The sequence below is a fragment of the Fusarium flagelliforme genome, assembly GCF_020744385.1.
Source record: "Fusarium flagelliforme strain FIESC 12 MPI-CAGE-AA-0113 chromosome Unknown B0J16scaffold_4, whole genome shotgun sequence".
NCBI classification, from domain to species: Eukaryota; Fungi; Ascomycota; class Sordariomycetes; order Hypocreales; family Nectriaceae; genus Fusarium; species Fusarium flagelliforme.
In genome coordinates this window covers 166,630-179,452 of record NW_025763506.1, presented here as the reverse complement: position 1 = coordinate 179,452, position 12,823 = coordinate 166,630, and the positions used below count along the sequence as shown (strand labels likewise).

Sequence of the window (12,823 nt, the reverse complement as noted above, 5' to 3'; positions counted from 1 at the left end):
GGCGGTCCTTAAAATTGAGCCTTCGGTCAGTGGCTTCCATTGATCCGGGTCACAAGAAACGTCACGTGTTGACCCTCAGTACCTCCTCTTTGCTTCCTACTTAATGCCCAGCCCTGCCAGCGGAGCTCATTTGTTAGGGTAACATCTATTGCGGAGTGTAAAATGTGCTCAATCCTTCTCAACTTACCATATCCGGTTAGAGAGCCATCCTAATCTCGCTTGGCACTGAAACCTTACCCTAGACGCAGATAAATCCCGGGTGCTTTTAACACAAACTGATAGGACGAGAAGAGTGATCCTAGATAAATAAGCTTAAACCTGGTACAACCGTTCAGTCTTGGGGTAAAGCCAAGGAGAGCTACGCCGCCGTTAGATCTGTAAACATGCTCATATACTCTCGTCTCCACCTGTATTGGACAACTCGACATATGTCAGGTAGCTCCACGCGGGGATATAAAGAGACTGTGGAATATGATTATTTGCCCTGTATGTCGGCGCTTCTTGCCATTCATCAGCAGTAACCGCCCAAGATGGAGTCTTTGGCCAGGGCGCTGAGCGCCCGGCATATCCAGAACATGAGCGAAGCCGAAACACTCGAACCTCACTGGGGCTACGCAGACCGCGCCCTTCCATGTGCAAAGGACGCCAAAACTTGTCAATATCTCGATCTCGTCTACTCAGGTCACGACTACAGCATGCTATTCGTTGGTATTTTCTGGGCGATAGCCATCGCCGTGTTGTTCACGTGGGCTTTTGCCCGAAAGATGTGGCCATCACCAAAAGCAGACGAGTTCTTGATTGCAGATGGCGAAAAAGTCTTCTCTTCAACAATAAATCGACAGAACCGAATGCAAAGGACAGTAGGCTCTTTCGTTCGCTCGTATCTTTTACCAGATTCATTACGCATCGTTTTCGGTCGAACAACACGTCTACAAGTCTCTCTGCTGGCGATCATATCAGCGTACCTGATCATTGCAAGCTTTGCTGGTCTTACTTACAAAATTTGGGTTGTCGCCGTACCAGATCACGAAGGCGTCTATACCATTCGAACAACCCTCGGTCCATGGTCGAATCGAATTGGAGTTCTCGCATACGCACTTACACCTCTCACCGTTATGTTGGCCAGTCGCGAATCTATTCTGAGTCTCTTAACCGGCGTCCCATACCAAAGCTTCAATTTCTTACATCGTTGGCTCGGATACATCATTCTGGCTCAGGCTCTACTTCACACAATCGGGTGGATCGTCATCGAGACGAAGCTGTATGCTCCGCAACCGGATGCGGCCTTGCAACTTATCACGGAGAAGTACATGATTTGGGGAATCGTCGCGACGTTGCTCATCATGCTTCTATTCATCCTGACTTTGCCTGTTGTCATTCGTCGAACAGGTTATGAATTCTTCCGAAAGGCTCATTATGTACTGGCCATGGTCTACATTGGCGCCTGTTATGCGCATTGGGATAAACTCTCCTGTTTCCTTTACTCGTCTCTTCTTATTTGGTTCTTCGACCGTCTCCTTCGATTAATCAGAAGTGGCTTGATCCACTACCAGTTTATGGATACTGGCTCTATGGGGTTCAAGTCCATCAATGCGTCCGTCAAGCATTTTCCGGACTCGGAACACGGCGATATCGTAAGACTGGACTTCGTACACTCTCAAGATCCTTGGAGGATTGGCCAGCACTTTTACCTCTGTTTCACCGAATGCAGCATTTGGCAATCGCATCCATTTACGCCTTTGAGTTTACCAGTTCTTGAAGAGGGCACTGTTCAACATTCATATATCCTGCGTGGAAAGCAGGGCGAAACAAAAAAGCTTGCAGAAATGGCACGCAAACAGATGACCGAGAATGATACAATAACCACTCCCGTCATTCTTTCCGGCTCTTATGGCGAATCGATCACAGAAGATTTGACACCAGAGACCAACGTACTCTGTGTTGCTGGCGGTACAGGAATTACATACGTTTTACCCGTCCTACTGGATCTCATTTCCAAGCCATCATCCTCAATGCGCAAGGTCCAACTCATTTGGGCCATCAGGAAAGCTTCTGACGCGCAATGGGTCCATGACGAGCTCGAGTCTATCTATCAGTCTCGTGAGTCACATGGTATTGAAGTGCGTATATTTGTAACGCGCGAGGCTGTTTGCCCTACAAGTACAACTGGTGTGGACTTTGAGAATAAGGAAGTCGAGGTCGACGCCTCATCTCCGTCAAACCTCTCTGACTCAGGCGATTTGAGCAACGGAAACTCCAATTCGCACCCCGACTTGAGGAAATTAGTTCCTGATTTTATCATGGATACTGTCAGAGGCCCCACAACCGTGTTCGCAAGCGGACCAGATAGCATGGTCAGTGACTTGCGGTTAGCTGTTGCTGCTAGCAACTCCGGTTCCCAAGTTTGGAAGGGCAATGACCGGTTTGATGTGTCTTTGGTATGTGACAATAGATTAGAGTAGTCATCATTATACAGACAAGTTGTCGTCAATAACTCTCTAGTCCTGGATAGCCAAACCTATTTACTGGCTTCTAAGGCCGCTAACTGGTCAACATGACAGACTCCAGGCATGACTACTCCCCCATCCCACCATTGTCTTCCAGCAAACGACAAGAACTCAGGTAAAGCCGTCCAAGCACACAGGAACAGTGGAAAAGGTCTTGCCAATGAGCAGGTGGTTGTAAACGTTGACAGCTGCGTAGCCGGCCTCGTAGCGTCTACACCGCCCATCCATCAGGGACAGGCCCAGGTCGAGAGTGTCGGCTGTCACTCTCCAATCGTAGCGCGCGAATCGCGAGTTGACGCAAGCGTAGGCCATAGGTCCACCGAGCTCGTAGGCCCAGCCGCGCCACGACTGGGTATTAAAAGCTGCGGGCAGGGTGTTGATGACCACGCCGCCCCAGCTTCTGAGGTTGTCACGCATCAACTTTGTCGTCAGATCCGTCAGCGTTACGTCGAGCTGGTAGCCCCAGCAGTCAATCGTGGCGCGCTTCTCGAGGTCGCGCTTGTGATTGTGGAAGGACGTCAGTGCCGTTTGGCTGATGTGGCGTGTGAAAGGCGCCGCGTCGGGGTCGTCGTCGGACCAGATGACCTGGGTGCCGTTTTCGTATGTGTGGCCGGTAAAGCTGCCGCGGAAAGGAATCACCTCGTCGTAAAACGTCTGGTGCGGTGCCTTTGGGAGCGCAATGGACGGCAGAGCCCATGCCAAAAGTACAGCGATGCGGAGTTGCATGATTGCCAAAGGGAAACAGCACAGGTAGGAGAAGAAACCTAAGGAGGGCCGCTGGAGGAGATAGGAGCCAAGAAGAGACAGACTCTGCCTGAACCCCAACCAGTTTAAATATCTTTTCCCTTTCTATGCTTCTTTTCTTTGTCACTTTCTCTCTTACCCCTCGCTGCCCTTTTTAGAGCCCAGCTCCGGTAAAAGGCAGAATACAGACCCTTGATCTGCATCCATACATCAACCCCACATTGTCTATTGCTTTATAGACTGGAACCAATGATCGGCCCAGGGTCGTAGACTGACAGCGTCGTTGCTGCCCTAGCAGGAAGGTGCCGAGAGTCCAGACTAGTTCTATTCGTACTATTTTCGTTAGGATGAACAGAGTTCGACAAGTGTGGGCCGAGCACAAGGGTGTATCGGGGCAAACACCCGACAAGGAGCTTCGTCCGAGCCTTACAAGCCGTCAGCTCAATGCACAGAGCGTGTTCTCTGTAGCATCATGGGATTCCGATGTTACCTACTGAATATGATCTTGGAATAGTAGGCTTCGATGCTTGTAAAAGCGGGTGGACAATACGAACATTATGCCTCCTGTGCCACATTGAACAGAGACTAGACTCACTTAGACTCCCACTGGATCTACTCAACCCTTGTATCATGAGCTTGTCTTATCTAAGCGACAAAGGTAGTATTGGGCAGTCGGTGCAAGTATCAACCCGACGGATTCGTTACAGAGAATTCTCAGAGATGGGGGATATGGTGCATTTGTGCATGTGTAAACTGAACGGTCAGAAAGTGTTCTCCAAGCGCGGGCGCTTTTTAAGACGCAGGTAAGCCGCCAGTTCCATCAACCCGGATTATATCGCGATTAAAGAAAAGCTGAACCACGCAGTGTAACGCCTGAGAGTTGTCTTCTCTCTGGTGCGATGAGGGCTCGACAATGCTGTATTCGTCCAGCTCCGATGTAATACTAACGTAAGTCAATTAATCATTTTAACCTACCGACAAAGCAGTCTAAGACGTAGGCGAATATATGGTAAGAGACGTAGTTTAAATGATAGAACCTTTTCTATCTTCACTACACGAGCTGTACCAGTCTCACCACTTTCAGGGCTACCTTCGATCTTGTTAGGGAGCTTTCTATCATCACCACGTCAGTCACAGACCTTGTTTTATAACTTATTCATTCAAATATATAGATAAAATATCATATTATGAAACAGTAAAATATCTATATTGTATTTAAGATTGATTTAAAACTTGGGTCCTGAATAAAAATGGTAAGGTTAGGCTTAGTCACATTATAGCCAGGTAAAAGCACCGATGCTAAGGGAGTTAATACAGGCTCTACGCATCCTTGAATCCCCAGTTGAGTCAAGACATGACCTTTCAAGTTTCCTTGACAAAGTTGGCAAGGGACTTGTGGGTTGAGTAGAATGCACCCTTAGGAAAGTAAGTCTCGTTAAACATCAAGGGCTTCGCTCCAGGGAGCCAGGTGTAGAGGTGCTTGTCGGTGAAGCCCCAGAAGCTAATATCGGTGATACCCGCATTGAGAGCCTCCGCGACAACAGTGCCGTAAATCTCAGTTTGAAGCGTAGTGTTGAGAGTGTGGACATCAAGTTCAGCAATAGAGACCTCAAGTCCCAATGCCTTGTAGGAGTTGACCATCTCTGCAATAACACCAGGTTGAGGAGCAACTTCAGTGATGTGCATTTGAAGCGCGATTCCGTCGATGGGAACACCCTTTGACACCATCTTTGAAACCCACTGATAAAGTGCTTCGCGCTTGTTTGGGAGTACCTCAACCAGATTCTCATTCAGGAACAGTTTGGCATTCGCATCTGCGGCTCGTGCAATACGGAAGGCTTGTTCAACATAATCGGGTCCAAGGACGTTGTAATAAAAGGTGTGCTGCAGATTTGTGCCATTTGTTTCAAGAGCTTCAGACATTACATCCCATCGATTCACCTTGCCGCGGTACCGGTGTATGATAGCCTCGAAATGAGACTTCATTTCAGCAAGAAGAGCTTCTGGTTCAGTTATGTTGAGTAGGTAACTTGGATCACAGCATGTTGAGATAAGACCATGTCCCTTGACTACCATGTCGTTGGCCTCGGCAAAGTCGACGAGGCGGTCGATAAGAGGCCAGTCGTAGTGGTCCTTGGTTGGATGGATGAAAGCCCACTTCAGCTCGTTCTCGGGGGATATACTGTTGAATTCTCTGGCAAGAACAGTTCTAAATTGAGCATCTTCGAGGTAGGATGGGTTGATCGCTCCGGACCCAAAGAGAATGTTCTTCTTGGCTGCCTCCTCTCTCAGCGAGGTGGTTCCAGTGCAGGGGACCTTGACTGCTTCCGCAACGGCAAAGAGTGCCCCGATGATAGTTGTGGCCTTCATGATGTTGTTGAAAGAGTTGTTGTCTGTTATATGTGTTGAGGTTTGCTGGTGTGTTGTAAAAAACATGTAGTTGGGCGGACATTGCTCTAGATTTATAGGTCATGGCTGCAATCATCTCCGATGACCTCAACCTTGATTGCGGTGTGCAATGGATCTTTATTGTTAGTGGAGAAGCGCAAACGATTTACGAAGTGTCGAGAGTACAGAACGAAGTAGAAAACGAGTGCTTGGACCAGGCACGACAAGCAGATAGCCAAGAAAATCCATCACTAAGATGCTGGCATCGGCGCATTCGTAAAACCCGACGCTCTAACGCTTAAGTGTATATTGTGATACCCCAACATCTTTCCTTCTGTCGCTGCCGTTGGCTATGTTTAGTCTAGATGATGTTTCGCAGCTATCTGAAGACACTACTAGAATATGACACAGATGATTTCGCGATTGGTGCTGGTAGTCAATTATTTACTTTACCCGAAATTAACTAGGTTTTACGTAGTACAGCCGGTGACGTGTTCCCTCTCGTATCCCCTCTGTTCTTATCTCGTATCTCGTTTACGACTAAGGCTCCCCAAAAACGCCAGACTAGTGCTGCCCACAACTGTTCCTGCAGCGGCGCTGTTGAGACCCACAGGGAGGGACGATCACTAGCGAAGGCTGTCAAACCGACAGACTCGACTGGGTGATTCACAGTCTATACCGTATAGCATGGTAACGCTTCAATTGATCTTACTAGCTATTGCAGAGTCCCACTACATCCCGAGGCCACTCCATCCATTGACTCCAGTAATCTCCCAAAAGTTCGTCAGCCACGTTTACCATGTTCCGGCCCCAGCCTTGAATGAACCAATAGTCATCTAGCAAGTGAAATAGCGTACCAAGGTAGGCAAATATGAGTAAAGCGGGAGGCTGGCGCTGTTGAAGGAGCTCAAAATACTCTCCGGGAGTAAAGTGCAGCCAAATGAACGGCGTAGACCAAGCCTGGTTGTAACCCAATCGAGAGAGAGCCTCGCTACTCATGTTCTCATTTTGTCTCATGTGTGTATTGCATTTGCGCAACAACTGTAATGCTTTGTCATATACATCGGCGTCATTGCTGCGACTCCATACATCCTTTAGATTATCAAAACTGGCGTGGCCAGATACTTGTTGATTGTCTGGATCCAATTTGTTCCAATTATCAAGGTCAAGAAGAGGACTTAGAGGACCAAGGCGCACTCGGTCGTAGATTGGATGGAGCACTGCTTCAATCCCACGAACTGCAGGGATCCATTCGGCCCCCAAGATGCGAGACTTGGGGTCGGCATCGAGGCTGTCGCACAAAGGTCCAAATGTAGCAAGGACATAGACAAAGTTTAAAGACGTACATATAAAGAGAGCATCGCTATTATCGTCGCTCATGCACGCTATACCTTGCTGAAAACCATGCAACGCTATAGTATGGTGGTGAGCCGCCAAGCAGACGAGTTGGTGTCTGTCGGCGGGTTTCTGACAGGCTTGATGCAGGGCTGCCAAGCTGAGGATGCCATGCATGACAAACGAGTGTCGAAATCCGATTTCGGGAAATACTTTCTGCCAGTAATGATCCCACCTGGGCGATTTTACCATGTCCAGGCTTGTCGATAGGTTCCAATGATGTAACAATGCCATGTCGCCTAGGTTAAAAGTCGATGACCCACTGTCGCTCTCCCAAGGCCAAGACATTTGTAGAGAAGGACACGGAGTGTTGAATGAAGCTTCATCGCGACCAGCCTGTGGACCTGACGGGCCTGTTGCAACTGTAGAGTTATCGCTGCTCGGTGTCGGGCAAGGCGTGGCCATGCGTACAGCGGTGGGGAAGACGCATGTTTGCTCATGTCGTACACATGCCGTACAGGATGGTTTCTTCTCGTCACACTGGAGTCTCAAGCTTTAGCAGGCCGATTTTGGTACGTGCGAAGAGCGTTGCAAAAAGGTTCACTCACTTTGATGCGGCGCCTCCGGCATTCCGCGCATCCCGTTTTCGACTTTTTGTGTGGACGCCGTCGGCCGTTGGACGGTCGGTCAGGGGTCGTCATGAATTATTGATTGCTAGGTGAGATGGGAATGTGTAAAGAGGCAACAGAGAAACGCAACGGGCGTATTGTGGCAAAATCAACGGGGAAGTACTATAAGAACGAAGAACGAGCTGAGCCATAAGAAAAGGGAAAAGAGCTAGTTAGTCATGGCAGTGGATACGAACCACTGTGTGATTACATAAGGTCCCTGAACGAGATACGAGAGATGGAATCAGCCACCCTGTCATTCCACATGCTATGAGCCAGACCCTAACCCATACGGTATGGGTTACATGATCTTACCAATCTGGTGCGGAAAAACACTCGAATTATAATACTGTAGACGTTGAACAAATCTATCAGCGCTCTCGAACTTAACGCACAGATGCGATCAAAAGGTAATTGTATGAGAGTAACCTCCTGACATATCATTATCCTCTTATACACATATAAATGTTCTTAAAAACCCCAGATAATAGCTTATGCTTGCTTATGTCTCCTTCTAAACTATCATCGTGCTAACGTATGCAACACTGGCACCATTGTGCTGTTTTCATCTGTATACTTCAGGCCTGCGCCTGCAAAAAAAAACTCAAAATAGCTATACTGACACTAGCAATAAATCCTGGCAAGGCAGTATTATGCTGAGACTATACATCTGAAGCCAAGCGTTGATGCATGGTATCAACAGAACCCAATTTCATTCCATAACTGTTACCCCTCTGTGAAATGATTGCTGAGATTTCAGCAGGATGGTACCAGCTGAAGAGAATCATAACAAAAATCATCAAAAGAGCGTCAAAAACGTAAAGGTAGATTTCCTGCTTAAGCAGAAACCCGCTATTACCTTGTAGATACTCAATAGCTCGAAATATAGATCGAACCATAATCAACACGCTCCCGGCATAAAGCGCATGTAAATGCTTTTTCCAGGGAACCGCATATGAGCGACCGGTTGGAGCTGTATTCATAGAACGATCAAATGCAACCGCAATAATAATGAACACACCAAAGAAAAGAAGTTGGACAAATAGCCCGCCGATAATGATTTTGGCACCCAGATCCAGAGCTTCTAAGGTGCCTGAAGATTGATAACCACCACCTAATGAAAAGAATCAGTTAGTACGATAGCCATTCCCGACAATGAGTTAATTAATAGGAAGAACTTAGCGTACCTCCTCCTTGAAGGAAAAACGAGAGAACATCTCCAATAACAAATATCTTTGTTAGCCACTTGAGCGGGATCAGACTGCGTGATTCGCCTTCCACCATGATGATGATCCGCCCAAGTTCCATGTAGATCGATGCGGCATAGAGGGCTGGAGCGACGAGAAGAAAAATAGCTTGGATGATATACGGGCCGAGTGTCCAGTTAGGGCTTTCCTGGCCAGATTTGGCTCGGGCTGCGTATCCGATGACTTGTACTGCAAGAGAACCGTAGCTATTAGTCAATCAAAACCCAGAACCGACTACTAGGGCCTGACTCACGAATACCACCAATGGCTAAAGGAATCATGAACCAGCATCTTTCCCGGATAAGCTGCCAGAAGTGAAGCAAGGTCACGCCGATAAAAGCCAAGGCCACAATGACAGCAGCTGCTATCGACGGATCATAATGGTAGAGAGCGAAACCACCATCAGCACCTGAGTCATCGCGATGAACAAGATACATTATGGGAGACAGATTAGAGGACGGCGCCGTGTCAGAGAATAAAATGAAGACGGTAAGGTAGCCGGTGAAAACTTTTAACAGAATGCTAGAGAAGGGATTATAAAAGTTTAAAGAAACTTGAAAAATAAAGACAATAATTCTGAAATGAACGTAGGTGTGATAGAGTAAGAAATGTAATAGAGAACAGCTCAGGATAACTGAAACTGCTAGAAGGTAATTGAGGACTTATTAAATTGTGTTCTGATAGTACAGTTTATGAAGGATTCCATGGAAAACGTTATCCTGCTCGAGCATTTGTCTCAGCATGCTATATGAAAGATTTCAAGCGTCACTTAACCTAAAATTGTCTGAAATACGCCGTTCTCAAAGGCTCGTTTACTTGTTTACTCGCTAACTCGTTTAATCGTTTAGTCATTCATTCGTTTAGTCGTTTTCTCGTTTAGCCAACTTCGCTTAGTCGCCCTGGTCACGCTAGATCTAGACGCACCTGACGTTAGGTAATGTAGACAATGAAAACCAAACCCATTATAAAATCCCGAGACGCATCTGCATCTGTTTCTAATTCTAGCTAAGTTAACTCCTTCTTATTCCAGTACAAGTTAAAACATAAATCCTTAACAGTACTAATTTGTCTAGCTTACAACGGTTCCGGACACAGCAGCGTCTGGATTATCGTACTTGTGTTTAGGGTAATTTAACGTTTTTAAAGTGTCTATATAAGCAAAACAAACCGCAAATATTAACTTTAAAACCACCGGTTAACAAGGCTACGTACAACGAGTCGCGGTACTACAACCTCATCAGAACTCAATCAACCTATTCCCGTTCATCATGCCCTGGATACCTTGCTGCACATCCTCAAACCGCATGTAGCCGCAAGCCTCGCTCTCAAGGTGATTGATAATGACAGCCATGGTAGTCGACTGCTTATTACGATCCCTCTTTGGGCTGTGGTAGAGCTTCTCTTGGTCTACCAAGACACAATGTTAGGCTGAACCTGGAAGCGAAGGGTAATGGGCGGCACTTGCGGACAGGCGAATTCAAATAGTTATTCAGACTGGTCTTGCTCTCAAACAATCAGTTACAGAGGTAGTATTCCTAGCCTCGACGACGCTGGTTATATGTGAAGTTATTGGCTTCATAGCGCGTTGGCCCATGCTAGCCGATGAGATTGTTGGTAGTGGCATCACCAGGATCCTTGCCCCGTACAACTTTAAACAACTTGGCGTGATTCAGGTTCGTAGCATTGGGGCATGAGCCTCTTTCCACGTGGTGCGTAAGACCAGTTGCGCTGGCAAAAGCGCGTTTACAGAAGGGACACTGGATTTACTATACGCGAATTGAGGTGTATCTCGAGATTATTGCTATTCTAGAACTGCCTCTTGCACTCCTTGCAATAATGGTGATCTTCTTGCTCCTGGCGAGTTCTTAGCTGCTCTTAACATCAAGTCTCGTCGCAAAATAACATTGATACTAGAAGTGGTTTGCCGCCTGCGTATGTTGGAACTTGGCATAGTGGGAAGTAAAGAAGCGAAAGAATGTGTCGCACTCGAATTCTGTTGCGCAATGACCTGTGGAGATAAAGTGCTAGTTACGAGCCCTCCCTCCCGCCGAGGAGACTCTTGTACATGTCCCACATTCAAGGTTGAAGTCCGTGGTAAGATTTGAATGGCGACGTAAAGAAGTATGCATTGCCGGGCATCTTATCACCAGATGCGTCACTAGTAGACGTGAAGTTGACACAGTCCGTCTCATTCACGTTGGTTGTGAGGTGCGGCTGAAGGCTTCCCCTTAATTTACCCAGTTTTGTTCTAAATCTGTTAGCGTCTTAGCAGATCTCCATGGGAAGTAGGCGCGTATCTGTTAGGATCTGACTGCTGGCTGACCCACAGTGTTTCACATGTTCATTTCACCTACTGTAACGGTTGCTAAACTAGCGAGCTTTGACGGTCTTGGAACCACGTGCCGTGATCCGGTCGCGCATCTTTAGAGATGTTTGTACAGAGGCAACCTCTTGAGTTGCAGCATTGCAACCAATTGACTCTTACCTCCTCAATCGATATAGGTATGTTTAAGTTTCAATGTTAATTTAATGATAGCAAGAATGTCAGACTTTAGATTATAGCAGATAGACATGGCTCGACCTCGGTTCTAGTCTATCTCAGCTGGGAGTGTAATTTCATTTTCGACAGCTGCCTTACATGGCCCCATTAAAACAGCCCACCAGCGGGGCTTTTTTTCTGCCCTTTAAATTAGACCAGGCTGCCATTCAGAAGACAAAACTCCTCGATTCGAAGCGACCTTAACCTGTCATCCCTGGTTGTTCGCAGTGAACGGACGATAAAATGCATTTATCTACGCTTCTTTTTGCTTTTAGCCTACTCTTAGGCGCAGATGCCTTCACTCTTTACGATAAAGAACATCATAACCCCAAGAGCGCCTGCGATAAAGCCTTGGTGGCCGAGATCGATTGCGACCAGTCAGTCGTCAATTATTTATATGGCTACTATTTCTCCAATAGCCAACAAAGGGAGTTGGACTGTACTGAATCATGTTCTCGATCGATCCAGACTTGGTTTACAACACTTTCCAACGAGTGCGATCGTGCTCGGGTGAGACGTTTTGAGAGGATCTGGAGAGGCTGGAATCTAAGTTGTGGGATGGACAATGGAACAGGGAGATACTGCAGCGGTTCGTAAAATACAATGTTGCAACAGTGTCAGGCACTAATCATTTGCTTAGAAATGATCGAGGAATTCCCATACCCACCGGTAGGGGAGGATCTAGCTCCCGAGTACCTCTGCCACCCTTGTTATGTCGACCTGTTGACGACACTTAACTCTAAATATGGCATCATCGAGCCGGATATGTACTACTACGAAAATCTGTTGCTAGCAAAGAAGACATGTGGCAGACCAATCACAGTGCAAAGTTCGAGTCTGTATACTTTCAGGGACGTGTTCTTGAAAAAGAGTAGTTCGAGTTCTGCGCCTGTTGTCAGAATGGAGGCTATTGCCATCAGTATGGCATTTCTTGCTGTCGCCAGTTGGGTACATGCAAGAATATTCTAAATAGAAATGAAGTAATGGATCACGGTAGAAACCTTTGTGCCGAGGTTGTCAAGGCGTAATACCTTTTTCTAAAAGGACCTCCGATACTGTCAAAGCGATGACATTATCTCATCATGGAACTCAATGGCTACGCGGCTGATGTTGGCCGGCCTCCTGCATCTGCAACGCATGACTGCCCAACCGCAACCAACCACTATGCAAGCCATTTTACCAAAGTCTTCAGCCACAAGCATTGAATTTATAATTTCGGTTGAGAAAAAAGCTTAACTGTTATTGTTCCAACCGTCTCAAGTCATTAACGACTAGTAATGCATCAGATACGGTGCTACAGCCTACCTGAAATTCAATTGCCGTAAGTTTTGTACCACCCAATAGCCGTCTTGACAGCTGGGTTACTTTGCCACTATTAATGCGGGAGGCCGACCG

General features: G+C 47.0%; 5 protein-coding genes across 5 annotated transcripts; 2 read left to right on the top strand and 3 right to left on the bottom strand.

Moving 5' to 3' along the window:
• The first annotated feature begins 99 nt into the window (after positions 1 to 99).
• Positions 100 to 3,495, top strand: B0J16DRAFT_340196 (ferric reductase NAD binding domain-containing protein). The gene is made up of 2 exons (XM_046127640.1): positions 100 to 2,438; positions 2,562 to 3,495. The coding sequence occupies exons 1-2, from the start codon at positions 531 to 533 to the stop codon at positions 3,273 to 3,275; spliced, it is 2,622 nt and encodes an 873-aa protein (XP_045982216.1). The 5' UTR covers positions 100 to 530; the 3' UTR covers positions 3,276 to 3,495.
• Positions 3,496 to 4,613: 1,118 nt separating this feature from the next.
• Positions 4,614 to 5,621, bottom strand: B0J16DRAFT_414072 (tomatinase; the record flags this gene model as incomplete). Its single annotated transcript, XM_046133404.1, has 1 exon — positions 4,614 to 5,621. The coding sequence occupies one exon, from the start codon at positions 5,619 to 5,621 to the stop codon at positions 4,614 to 4,616; it is 1,008 nt and encodes a 335-aa protein (XP_045982215.1).
• A 729-nt stretch (positions 5,622 to 6,350) lies between these two features.
• Positions 6,351 to 7,769, bottom strand: B0J16DRAFT_303664 (uncharacterized protein; the record flags this gene model as incomplete). The annotated part of the gene is made up of 2 exons (XM_046124685.1): positions 7,583 to 7,769; positions 6,351 to 7,514 (listed from the first exon to the last, which is right to left on the bottom strand). Exons 1-2 carry the CDS (start codon positions 7,673 to 7,675, stop codon positions 6,351 to 6,353), a joined length of 1,257 nt encoding a protein of 418 aa, XP_045982214.1. The 5' UTR covers positions 7,676 to 7,769.
• A 535-nt stretch (positions 7,770 to 8,304) lies between these two features.
• On the bottom strand, positions 8,305 to 9,326 carry B0J16DRAFT_383625 (RTA1 like protein-domain-containing protein; the record flags this gene model as incomplete). Its single annotated transcript, XM_046131353.1, has 3 exons — positions 8,305 to 8,756; positions 8,830 to 9,078; positions 9,143 to 9,326. The coding sequence occupies 3 exons, from the start codon at positions 9,324 to 9,326 to the stop codon at positions 8,305 to 8,307; spliced, it is 885 nt and encodes a 294-aa protein (XP_045982213.1).
• Positions 9,327 to 11,603: 2,277 nt separating this feature from the next.
• Positions 11,604 to 12,527, top strand: B0J16DRAFT_340192 (uncharacterized protein). Its single transcript, XM_046127639.1, has 2 exons — positions 11,604 to 12,017; positions 12,069 to 12,527. Exons 1-2 carry the CDS (start codon positions 11,672 to 11,674, stop codon positions 12,395 to 12,397), a joined length of 675 nt encoding a protein of 224 aa, XP_045982212.1. The 5' UTR covers positions 11,604 to 11,671; the 3' UTR covers positions 12,398 to 12,527.
• The last annotated feature ends 296 nt before the right edge of the window (positions 12,528 to 12,823 follow it).

What these genes read in the sequence shown, in the direction of transcription:
- B0J16DRAFT_340196 (XM_046127640.1), top strand. Translation starts at nt 531, where the DNA reads ATGGAGTCTTTGGCCAGGGCGCTGAGCGCCCGGCATATCCAGAACATG. An exon ending in ACCGGTTTGATGTGTCTTTG is followed by an intron (nt 2,439 to 2,561) that starts GTATGTGACAAT and finishes TCAACATGACAG; the next exon opens with ACTCCAGGCATGACTACTCC.
- B0J16DRAFT_340192 (XM_046127639.1), top strand. Translation starts at nt 11,672, where the DNA reads ATGCATTTATCTACGCTTCTTTTTGCTTTTAGCCTACTCTTAGGCGCA. An exon ending in AACAGGGAGATACTGCAGCG is followed by an intron (nt 12,018 to 12,068) that starts GTTCGTAAAATA and finishes TCATTTGCTTAG; the next exon opens with AAATGATCGAGGAATTCCCA.